The sequence below is a fragment of the Bos javanicus genome, chromosome 11 (genome assembly GCF_032452875.1).
Source record: "Bos javanicus breed banteng chromosome 11, ARS-OSU_banteng_1.0, whole genome shotgun sequence".
Taxonomy (NCBI): Eukaryota; Metazoa; Chordata; class Mammalia; order Artiodactyla; family Bovidae; genus Bos; species Bos javanicus.
The window spans coordinates 11159456-11172093 of NC_083878.1; the positions used below are offsets into that span (position 1 = coordinate 11159456).

At 38.9% G+C, this 12638-nt stretch overlaps 1 protein-coding gene across 6 annotated transcripts in view; it reads right to left on the minus strand.

The window, feature by feature from the left end:
* Positions 1-12638, minus strand: part of ALMS1 (ALMS1 centrosome and basal body associated protein) — a 189712-nt gene that overhangs the window by 116393 nt on the left and 60681 nt on the right. For all 6 annotated transcript variants that reach the window (XR_009739311.1, XM_061431900.1, XM_061431899.1 and 3 more), the window contains one exon: positions 849-5900. Coding sequence is in view for 5 of the 6 variants with exons in the window: in XM_061431900.1 (XP_061287884.1) it covers positions 849-5900 (5052 nt within the window). In the remaining variant the exon portion in view is untranslated. The remainder of the gene's footprint in view (positions 1-848; positions 5901-12638) is intronic.

Sequence of the window (12638 nt, forward strand, 5' to 3'; positions counted from 1 at the left end):
CTACAGACATTTCTCCAATGAGGCCACTTGAAATATAGTATTTAGCCTATTTCATCTTAATCTTCCTTCTAATCAAAAGAGTCCCTTTGTCTCCCTTATTAGCTCCTGCTACAGTCTTTGCCACTTCCACAGTTGTTAATATTTTAAAATAATAAATAAAACCTGGGAGTTTCTGGAGAATCAAAATAAGCACAAATGATCAAAAAAATGGCATAGGAAGCTGACCTCAAGAGATTTCCAGGTAGACCTGAATTGCTTAAAAGTTGCCTTCTAAAATATATTTATTCGCCATGTTATTGTAAAGATTTTTTTTTCTTTTTTAATGGAATTCTACAATTTAGAGATTAATGGAATTTAACTCTAACCCAAGTTTTAGTGTTAAATACTTTCATTCAGTTTTTCCTAATGTCTATCTAAGATCTGCTTTAAGAATCTTAATAGAGAAGGGGATAGAAAATATATGTAAGTTTTATGAAACACAGTGACTTAGAGAGTCAAATACTCTAATGAGTATTTCATTGCCTCCACAATGAGGACAGTACAAAGAAAAGATTAGGAAAACATTCAAGCTTTAGGAGTTTGAAAACCCAAATTTTCTTACTTTTCTTCAGACATCAGAACTTACAGTTCCTTAAGACCTCAAACTAGCACTATTAATACTGTGACTTCATTATTGGTTAAATGAGTTTATTCTGGGTTGCCAGTAGATAATGCAATCATTTTAACAGTTCTACAAGAACAGTTCTACAGGAAAATTACCTAGAGCATCAAATATTTAACTTTAAGCAAATTATTAAACTATAATGCTTGAGTCTGACCTGCCTTTATAACAAATTATCTTTTCCTACCTCGTGCTCGTACCCGAGATTCCTCTTCCTCTGCATTTTTGAGTATTTGTTTAGCATGGTTCAATGAGGATTCACATTTCAGAAGGTTTTTCACGTGTGCAGCCAGTGAGTCTACACTGCTTCCACCACCATCGTCACTCTCTAACACCCCCTCTTCCTCTCTGCTATCTGTCATGCTTGTCTTGGGTGAAGAATATGGAAAGAAATTTAGAAGTACATCAGAAACTGACTCCAAGGAATTACTGTCCCATGAGCAAGAACTTGCATCACTACTTGAATCACTTTTAATGATAGTCATCATAGGGATAACAATCTTATTCCCAATGGTTCTACTATACTCTTCAGGTTCGGATCTCATTACAGATCTGGCTGCTTTATATTGTTTAAGGGTTTCATCAAATGCCACTCTGGCTTTGCCTTCTGCTTCCTGTAAAGGACTTCTAACTGTAGTTGAACTAATAAACTCCCAATTTTCAATGCCTCTCTGGCATTTCAGATTCGTCTGTGTGCTAATATCCTTCTGTATACACTTGTTGCTTGAGCTTTCTTCTGTGAATGGCTGTCTCTGAGACAAATCATCATTAGATTCATCAGTTGTGAGGGGTTCTTTGAAGCAAACCATCTTCTTAGATTGTATAAATGAAATATCACTAACATCTCTGAAAGGGACAAGGGGAGCAGGAACATTGTATCGTCTTAGTGCTATATTTTCTGCTTCCATTAAAAGTGTCTGAATCTCTTTAAGAGTTTTGGAACTGTTTTCTGTATCCCGGATTTCCTCAGAGCCAACATCTTCAAAACCAGAAGATTCTGGCTTATTTATTACAACTCTACCATCAGCCTGAGAATTTAAAGGCATATTGTTTGAGATAACACTGGTGTGAGAAGAATCCAAATTATCTGTTAGCCTTTGAACATGATGTGAAACAGGTTTGTGCTTCTCACTATGTGAGTAAGTACCAGGGGGAACTACTGATAACCCATTATTCTGATCAGCTTGCTCAAGACTGCTTGAGAACTTCAGGTTATCTTCAGTTAGATGTCTTTCTGGGAAATCCTGATGGTACAATATAGCTGGTTTTTCTCTATGTGAAAAGGAGCTAGGAGGAACTGCTGGTAACACAGTTTTTTTGTCAGCTGGTCCAGGAACTGTTGAAACCTTCAGTGAATCTTCCCTTAGATGTTTGTCTGGCAATTCCCTTGGGTAGAAAATATTAGATTTCTCACTGTGTGAATAGGAAGCAGAAAGAGGTATTGATATCTGAGAATTCACATCAGTTGGCTCAGCAACAGATGAAATCTTCAGAATATCTCCACTTTGATGTCTATCTCCCAACTGCTGTTGAAAGAAAATACTAGGCTTTACTCTCTGAGAATAAGAATTAGGAAAACCTGTCAATAATGGAGTCTTCTGGTCAGCTGGTCCAATTATAGTTGAAGTCTTGGGCTTCTCTCTATGTGAGTAGGAACCAGAGGGAGTTGATGGTAACTCAGTCTTTTGATCGTCTGGTGAAGTCTTGAGTCTCTCTTTATGTGAGTAAGAACTAGAAGGCCCTATTGGTATCTCAGCATTCTGATCAGCTGGTCCAGGAAGAGCAAAAACTTTCAAAGCTTCCTCAGTAAGATCTGGTAACTCCTGCTGGTAAGAAAAGATGGGACTCTCTCTATGTGAATAGGAAGCAGGGGGCACAATTCGCACACCAACGGTCTGGTCTGCTTGTCTAGGAACCCCTAAACCTCTTAAAGCATTTTCATTAGCATCTGGCAACTCTTGCTGGTAAGAAATGATGGGCTTTTCTCCATATGAGTAAGAAGCAGAGGTTACTGGTGGTATCCCAATCTTCTGGTCAGCTGGGCCAGGAACCTCAAAAACTTTCAAAGCCACCTGAGTAAGATCTGGTGACTCTTGCTGGTAAGAAATGATGGGCTTCTCTCTATATGAATAGGAACTAGGTGGTACTGTAGGTATCCCAGTCTTCTGGTCAGATGGTCCAGGAACATCTGAAACCTTCAGAGCCTCCACAGTCAGTTGACTGTCAGGCAAGGCCTGTTGGTAGAAAATAATGGGTTTTTCGTTATATGAGAAGGAAGGAGAGGTTACTATGGGTATCCCAGTCTTCTGGTCAGCCTGTGCAGGAGCATTTGAAACATTCAGAGCCTCTTTAGTAAGGTGTGTATCTGGTAAGACTTGCTGGTAGAAAACAATGGGCTTCTCTCTCTGTGAGTAGGAAGGAGAGGTTACTATGGGTATCCCAGTTTTCTGGTCACCTGTTCCAGAAACACCTGAAATTTTCAGAGCCTCTCCAGTTATATGGCTATCTGGCAACTCCTGTTGGTAGAAAATACTGGATTTCTCTCTATGTGAATAGGAACCAGAAGGTTCTGATGTCCCAGTCTTCTGGTCAGCTGGTCCAAGAACAGCTGAATCTTTCAGAGTCTCTTCAGATAAGTGACTGCTGGGCAAGGCCTGTGGGTAGAAAATACCGGGCTTCTCTCTATGTGAGTAAGAACTAGCAGGCAGTAAGAGGACGCCAGTCTTCTGGTCACTTGGTCTCGATGCAGGTGAAACTTTCAGAGCTTCTTCAGTTAGACTACCATCCGGTAGCACGTGCTGATAGAAAAGACCACTTGGCTTCTCTCCAAATAAGTAAGACTGAGAGGACCCTGTTATTATCCCAGTGTTCTGGTCAGTTGTTCTAGGAAGAGCCGAAACTTTTAGAACCTCTTCAGTTAGGAGCCTGCCTGGCAACTCCTGCTGGTAAAAAGTAATGGGCTTCTCCCTATATGAGTAGGAACTAGAGGGTGCTGTCTGTATGCCAGTGTTCTGGTCTACTGGTCCAGGAATAGCTGAAATTTTCTGAGTCTGATCACTTAGATGACTGTCTGGCAACTCCTGCTGATAGAAAAGACTGGTCTTCCTGCCATGTGAGTAGAAAGCAGGGGGCACTATCGGTATTCCACTCTTCTGGTGAGCTAGTCCAGAAACAGTTGGAACTTTCTGAGCCTCTTTAGTTAGATGACTGTCTGGCAAATCCTGTTGGTAGAAAATAATGGGCTTCTCTCTATATGAATAAGAAGCAGAAGTTATTATAGGAATCCCAGTCTTCTGCTCAGCAGGTCCAGGAGCAGCTGAAGCTTTCTGAACTTGTTCAGTTAGATGACTATCTGGCAATTCTTGTTGGTACAAAATACTGGGTTTCTCTCTATGTGAGTAAGTAGTAGAGGGTATGACAGGAATCCTAGCCTTCTGCTCAGCCAATCCAGGAACAGATGAAACTTCTGGAACTTCGTGAATTACATGAATGTCTGGCAACTCTTGCTGGTACAAAATACTGGGCTTCTCTCTATGCGAATAGGAAGTAGAGGCTACTGTTGATATCCCAGTCTTCTGCTCAGCCAATCCAGGAACAGATGAAACTTTCTGAGCCTGTTCAGTTAGATGACTCTCTGGCAACTCCTGTTGGTAGAAAATATGAGGTTTCTCTCTATGTGAATAGGAAGTAGAGGGCACAGTAGGAATCCCAGTCTTCTGCTCAAGGGGTCCAGCAGCAGTTGAAACTTGCTGAACCTCTTGAGTTAGATGACTGTCTGGCAATTCTTGTTGGTAGAAAATACTGGATTTCTCTCTATGTGAATAGGAAGTAGAGGGTACTGTAGGAATCCCAGTCTTCTGCTCAGCCAATCCAGGAACAGCTGAAACTTGCTGAATCTCTTGAATTAGATGACTGTCTGGCAACTCTTGTTGGTAGAAAATACTGGACTTCTCTCTATGTGAATAGGAAGTAGAGGGTACTGTAGGAATCCCAGTCTTCTGCTCAGCCAGTCCAGGAACAGATGAAACTTTTTGAGACTGTTCAATTAGTTGACTGTCTGACAATTCTTGCTGGTACACAATACTGGGCTTTTCTCTATGTGAATAGGAAGTAGAGGGTACTGTAGGAATCCCAGTCTTCTGCTCAGCCAATCCAGGAGCAGCTGAAACCTGCTGAACTTCTTGAATTAGATGACTCTCTGGCAACTCTTGTTGGTACACAACACGAGGCTTCTCTCTATGTGAATAGGAAGTAGAGGGTACTATCGATATCCCAGCCTTCTGCTCAACCAATACAGGAGCAGCTGAAACTTGATGAGCCTCCTGAATTAGACGTCTGTTTGGCAATTCTGGTTGGTAGAAAATACTGGGCTTCTCTTTATGTGGGTAAGAAGCAGAGGTTACAGCAGGAACCCCAGTCTTCTGCTCAGCCAATCCAGGAGCAGCTGAAACTTTCAGAGTCTGCTCACTTGGATGAGTATCTGGCAATGTCTGTTGATAGAAAATATGAGGCTTCTCTCCATATGAGTAAGTAGAGGATGGAGTAGGCAACCCACTCTTTTGATCAACCGGTCTAGGAGAAGCCAAAACTTTCAGAGCTTCTTCAGGTGGCTGACTGTCTGGCAAGACTTGATGGTAGAAAATACCAGGCTCCTCTCCAACTGAGTAAGAACTAGCAGGTGCTATTGGCTTTCCAGTCTTTTGATCAGCTAGTCCAGGAAGAACTGAAACATTCAGAGACTCTTCAGTTTGATGACTGTCTGGCAATGCCTGTGGGTAGAAAATACTGTGCTTCTCTCCAAGTGAGTAGGAACTTGGAGGAACTGTAGATACACCTGTCTTCTGGTCACCAAGTCCAGGAACAGCTCCAACTTTTAGAGCCTCTTCAGTTAGATGACTGTCTGGCAAGGCTTGTGGGTAGAAGATATTTGGCTTCCCTCTTTGTGAGTATGAACTAGAGGACACTGCTGCTATTCCAGTCTTCTGGTCAGCTAGGCCAGGAATAGCTGAAATTTTTAAAGTCTCTTCAGTTAGACGACTGTCTGCTAATGTCTGCTGGTTGACAGTATCAGTATATTCACCAATATTCTTCACTTGAGGAGACCTTCCAGCCAATTGAGGAAAGTCCTCAGGGGACAAGGATAAAGGAGATACAGTGTCTGAATCTTCAGGAAAGGTAGTGATGCCTGGTTTAAAGGTGGATTGAGGAATTTCAGCTATGCCTCCTTTAGAAGTATCCCCTAAAGAAAAAGGGATTTGTTAATATTTTTAATATTATAAATACACACACACATATTTATATATATAGAATTAAAATGTATTTTTATGCATTAAAAAAATCAGGCAAGCTTTTCTTCTTCTGGCCTTTATGCTACCAGAAAGGACTCCAAAAGAAATAACTCACCATCAGAAGAAATAAAGATTTACAGATAAAGATGTTAATTACAAAGTGATTTATAACAACAAACTAATGTGGAAATAAATATTCAATGAGAGTAATTTTTTTAAAATAGCAGAATATATATTTTATGGAATATTATGTGGAGCTTAAAATTTAGATTTTAAAGAATTTTCATTATGATGAACAAATCGTATCTACTATGGCATCTGATTTCATGCTACTTATAAGCTAATAAGTTAGCCTGTTACTGTGTCATGTATGTTGTTAGAAGACAAAAGACTCCTCAATCAAAGACAAAATACGTTATTCCATGGGCTAGTAAAGGAAAATCAACTTATTTTCATGAAATTCCCTTTCCCCTAAGTTATATGAGGGCAAAGCAATATAGCCCAGATGGATGTTATACATGCAATGGATTTAAATGATTCTCCTAATAAACACACCGTGAATAAAATATGTATTTTTAACTACATGAAACTCTAAAGACTCTAAAGGTTACACTAAAAAGTATGAAATTAATTCTATATGACATGGGAGTTGTTGACTGACCTGATCAATACTGCAGAAACAGATTCAGGATGAGTGGAAGGAATAAAAGGGTAAGCAGTACTATCTAAAAGAACTTTCTGCAACAATGGAAACATGCCATATTTGTATATCTAATGTGCTGTGCTTAGTCAGTCAGTCACGTCTGACTCTTTATGATCCCAGGGACTGCAGCCCACCAGGCTCCTCTGTAAAGGGATTCTCCAGGCAAGACTACTGGAATGGCTTGCCATGCTCTCCTCCAGGAATCTTCCCAACCCAGGGATCAAACCCAGGTCTCCTGCATTGCAGGTGGATTCTTTCCCGTCTAAATCACCAGGGAAGCCCAACATTGCTGGAGTGGGTAGCCTATCCCTTCTCCAGGGGATCTTCAGACCCAGGAATCAAACTGGGGTCTCCTGCATTGAAGGCAAATTCTGATACTGGATTATCTAACAGTGTAATTCTAAATGAAAGTAGTTCTGAGTAGCAGTGAAAAATAAATAACTGCAATAAAAATAACAAGATTTGACATTCATTTGGTGATTCAAAAAAATCAATGTTTACTCTGTTCTAGCCACTGTTCTAGATATAGGAAATAGAGCAGCAAACAAAGAAAGCTTGCATTCCAATTCTGCCTCACAGAGCTTACATTCTACTAGAAGAAAGCAGGCAATAAATTATTAAAACTTGGTATGACAGATGGTGATGAGATGATTAATATATACAGCAAACATGATCTATACCTTACACAGAGGGAAAGTAAGTTTCAAAGATGATGAAGCAACAGTGCTTTTCATTGAGAAGATCTTGTTAACTTGCAGATTCTGACTAAGTGGGTCTGGGATGAAAGCTGAAATCCTGCATTTCTAACAAGCTCCCTGATAATGCACAATACTATTGACCCTCAGATTACATTCTGAATAGTTGTACATTAACTGACAAAAACAGGCCTTTTAACCCTTTAATTCTAACTCTAAATTCTGAACTCCTTTCACTAAAATGAATTGCCATTCTAAAACCATTAATGAGTTTTAAAACAAAAATAGTAGTTGAATACATCATGAAACAGGTTGAGTTAATGACTAATGATTGCAAAGAACTAATAAAAAGGAACAATATAAGCTACACAGTAACTTGAAAAGGAATATGGGTTACAGAAATCTTTGTGAAGAAAAAAAACAGCTAGAAAATTAATAAACCAACACAGACTGACAAAATGAACAACCAATGGGTCAAAGAAAAAAATCAAAAAGGAATTAAAAAATACATACCTGCAGACAAATGAAAATGGAAATATGCCATACTAAAACTTAAGAGGATACAGAAAAAAGTTCAGAGAGAAGGTTATAGCAACAAATAACTACGTCAAGAAGCAAGAAAAACAAGCAAATAAACATCTGAACTTTACAACTCAAAGAACTAGAAAGAGAAAAATAAAGCTCCAAGTTAAAAGGGAAGGAAATAACAAAGATCAGACTGGAAATAAATAAAATGGAGACTAAAAAGACAGTGTAAAAGATCAGTGAAACTAAGGGCTTGTTCTTTAAAAAGATAAACTGACAGTCCTTCAGCTAGATTCCAAAGAGAAAAAAGGGGACACAAATAAACTAAGAAATGAAAAAGATGTTACAAATAATAGCACAGAAATAATAAGGATAAGAGACTGCTATGAACAATTATGGACTAACAAATTTGACAACCCAGAAGAGATGGATAAATTTCTAGAAACATATCAATACAATCTACCAAGTCTCAATCATGAAACAAGAAATCTGAACAGACTAGTAAGGAGATTGAATCAGTACTCAAAAGTATCCCAACAAACAAAAGTCCAGGTCCAGAATTTATAGAACTGAATTCTATGAAACATTCAGAGAATTAAAACCAACACATATCAAATTTTTCTAAAAAGTAGAAGAGAGCACTTCCAAACTCATTTCACTAAGCCATCATTACCCTAATACCAAACTCAGAAAAGGACATTACATAAAAAGAAAATTACAGGCCTGATAAATTTAGATCTAAATTGAAGACTTGATAAATTTAGACCTAAAAATCCTCCACAAAATATGAGCAAACCAAATTCAACAATACATGAAAGGGGTGCTATACCATAATCAAGTGGAAATTATTCCAGGGAACATTAACAAATCAATCAATGAAATACACCTTGTTAACAAAATGAAGGATAAATTATATGATCTCAATATACAAAGAAAAAGCATTTGACAAGATTTACTACCCATTTATAATAAGAATTCTCAACAAAAGGGATATACAAGGAATGCACCTCAGCACAAAGGTTATATACAACAAGAGAACTGCTAGCATCATATTCAAGGGTGACAAGCTAAACGCTTTTCCTCTTAACACTGGGAAGAAGACAAGGATGCTCATTCTCATCAGTTTTACTCAGCTTAGTTTTGGAAGTCCTAGTGGAGTAATTAGGTAAGAAAAAGAAATAAAAGGTATCCAAGTCAGAAAAGAAGAAAAACTGTCTCTACTGCAGATAACATGATGCTATATGTAGAAAACTCTAAAGACTCCAACAACAACAAAAAAATGAATTCAGTAAAGTTGTGAGATACAAAATCACTATACAAAAGTTACATTTCTATGCACTAAATATGAATGATCAGAAAACAAAATTAAGAAAACAATCATATTTACAATTGCATCAAAAAGAATAAAATACCTAGGAATAAATTTAACCAAGGAGGTAAAAGCTCTGTACACTGAAAACTGTAAATAAGACACAGTTAAAAGTAATGGAAGACCCAAAGAAATGGAAAGATAGTTTGTACTTAGGGACTTCCTAAAGGTCAAGTGTGCCTTTAAGAATTATCACTACAAACAAAGCTAGTGGAGGTGATGGAATTCCAGTTGAGCTATTTGAAATCGCTGCACTCAATATGCCAGCAAATTTGGAAAACTCAGCAGAAGCCACAGGACTGGAAAAGGTCAGTTTTCATTCCAATCCCAATGAAAGGCAATGCCAAAGAATGTTCAGGAGAAGGCAATGGCACCCCACTCCAGTACTCTTGCCTGGAAAATCCCATGGATGGAGGAACCTGGAAGGCTGCAGTCCATGGGGTCGCTGAGGGTCAAACATGACTGAGCGACTTCACTTTCACTTTTCACTTTCATGCACTGGAGAAGGAAATGGCAACCCACTCCAGTGTTCTTGCCTGGAGAATCCCAGGGATGGGGAAGCCTGGTGGGCTGCAGTCTATGGGGTCACACAGAGTCGGACACGACTGAAGTGACTTAGCAATAGCAATAGCAAAGAATGTTCAAACTACCACACAATTGCACGCATCTCACACACTAGCAAATTAATGCCCCAAATTCTCCAAGCCAGGTTTCAATAGTACATGAACCAAGAATTTCCAGATGTTCAAGCCAATTTTAGAAAAGGCAGAGGAACCAGAGATCAAATTGTCAACATCTGCTGGATCATCAAAAAAGCAAGAGAGTTCCAGAAAAACATCTATTTCTACTTTATTGACTATGCCAAAGCCTTTCACTGTGTGGATCACAACAAACTGTGGGAAATTCTTCAAGAGATGGGAATACCAAACCACTTGACCTGAGAAATCTGTATGCAGGTCAGAAGCAACAGTTAGAACCAGACATGGAACAACAGACTGGTCCCAAATTGGGAAAGGAGTACATCAAGTATGTATATTGTCCAGTTGCTTATTTAACTTATATGCAGAGTACATCATGTGAAATGCTGGGCTGGATGAAGCACAAGCTGGAATCAAGATTTCTGGGAGAAATAACAATAATTTCAGATATGCAGATGACACCACCCTTTGGCAGAAAGCAAAGCAGAACTAAAGAGCCTCTTGATGAAAGAGGCGAGTGAAAAAGCTGGCTTAAAACTCAATGTTCAAAAAACCAAGATCCAGTCCCATCACTTTATGGGAAATAGTTGGGGAAACAATGGAAACAGTGAAAGACTATTTTTGGGGGCTCCAAAATCACTGCACATGGTGACTGCAACCATGAAATTAAAAGACGCTTGCTCCTTGGAAGAAAAGCTATGACAAACCTAGACAGCATATTAAAAAGCAGAGATATTACTTTGCCGACAAAAGTCTGTCTAGTCAAAGCTATGGTTTTTCCAGTAGTCATGTATGGATGTGAGAGCTGGACCATAATAAAAGCTAAGGGCCGAAGAATTGATGCTTTTGAACTGTGGCATTGGAGAAGAATCTTGAGAGTCCCTTGGACTGCAAGGAGATCAAACCAGTCCATCCTAAAGGAAATCAGTCCTGAATATTCACTGGAAGGACTGATACTGAAGCTGAAGTTCCAACAGTTTGGCCACCTGATGGGAAGTACTGACTCATTGGAAAAGACCCTGATGCTGGGAAAAACTGAAGGCAGGAGGAGAAAAGGATGACAGAGGATGAGATGGTTGGATGGCACCATCGACTGGATGGACATGAGTTTGAGCAAGCTCCAGGAGTTGGTGATGAACAGGGAAGCCTGGCGTGCTGCAGAGCATGGGGTCACCAAGAGACGGACACAACTGAGCAAATGAACTGAATTGCACAAGATGATGAAAACAGGAGACAGTAAAAGAGAATTGAGTTAAAACCATAGGCAGAGGAGGGGAGAATGGATAGAGATCACAGTAAGGCAGGCTCTACACATACCAAAGCCTCTGGTTTCCAGTGAATGTGGAAGGTCCATACTGCAGGAGAATCATTAGATTTATTTAAACTACTAGACAGGACTTCCCTGGTGATCCAGTTGTTAAGAATCTGCCTGCCAATGCAGGGGACACAGGTTGAATCCCTAGTCTGGGAAGACTTCACAGGTCATGTGGCAACTGAGCCCAGTCTCCATAACCACTGAGTCCCTGAATTACAACTACTGAGCCCACATGTCCCAGAGGCAGTGCTCCGCAGCTGTAGAAGGAAGCCACTGCAATAAGAAGCCTACACACCACAACTGGAGACAAGCCCACGTGCACCCACAGAAACCCAGCATAGCCAAAAATAAATAAATACATTTTTAAGAAAAATTTTAATAATCAGACAAGCAAAACAATAACAAATATTCTCAGCACCAGAGAAGCTGTTAGTATCCAGGGCTGCAACAATATATTATCTAAAATGTCCAGTTTATAAAAATATTGAGACATACAAAGAAAAAGTGAACTATTCATAGAAAAAAAATAAGTAACCAACAGAAACTGCCTTTAAGGAGACCCACATGTTGGATTTAGCCAGCAAAGATTTCAAAGCAGTTATTATAAATATGCTCAAAGAAGAAAAGAAAATCATGCTTAAAAACTAAAAGAAGGTAATGGCAATGTCTCATTAAATATAAAGTAAGGTTATAGAACTTATAATTGAACCAAATGGAAGTTCAACTTCCATTTGGGGCTGAAAAGTACTACTGAAATGAAAAATTTCCTAGAGGCTCAATGGTAAATAGGGACAGACAGAAGAATCAGTGAACGTGATGGTAACAGAGACTACGCAGGATGAAGGACAGCCCCCAAAAAGAACAAATGAACATGAACAAAGGCTCCGAGAGCTATTAAACAAGATTAAGTACACTGACACATGTATAATGGGGGATCATCTGAGGCAGAAAAGAGCAAAAAAAAAAAAAAAAAAAATACTCAAAGGAAATAATGTTTGAAAACTTCCCAAATTTGATGAAAAACATCCTATGTATCTGATAATCCAAGTGAACTCAATGTAAGATAAACAGACACATCATAATCAGAATGTTGGAAGAGGATACTCTAAAAACAGTAAGAAAAACGAAGTCACATACAATGGAACATTAATAAGAGTAACAGTTGATTTCTCATCAGAAACAATAAATAAAGGTAGAATACAGTGGAAAGACATATTCAAAGTGCTGAAAGAAAATAACTGTCAACTAAGAATTCAAAATCCAGCAAAACACACTTCCAAAAATATAAAAATATTTCCAGATATATAAAAACTGAGAGCAATTGTTGGTAGCAGGCCCATCTTACAAGAAGTACAAAAGGAAGTTCTTCAGGTTGAAAGCAAGT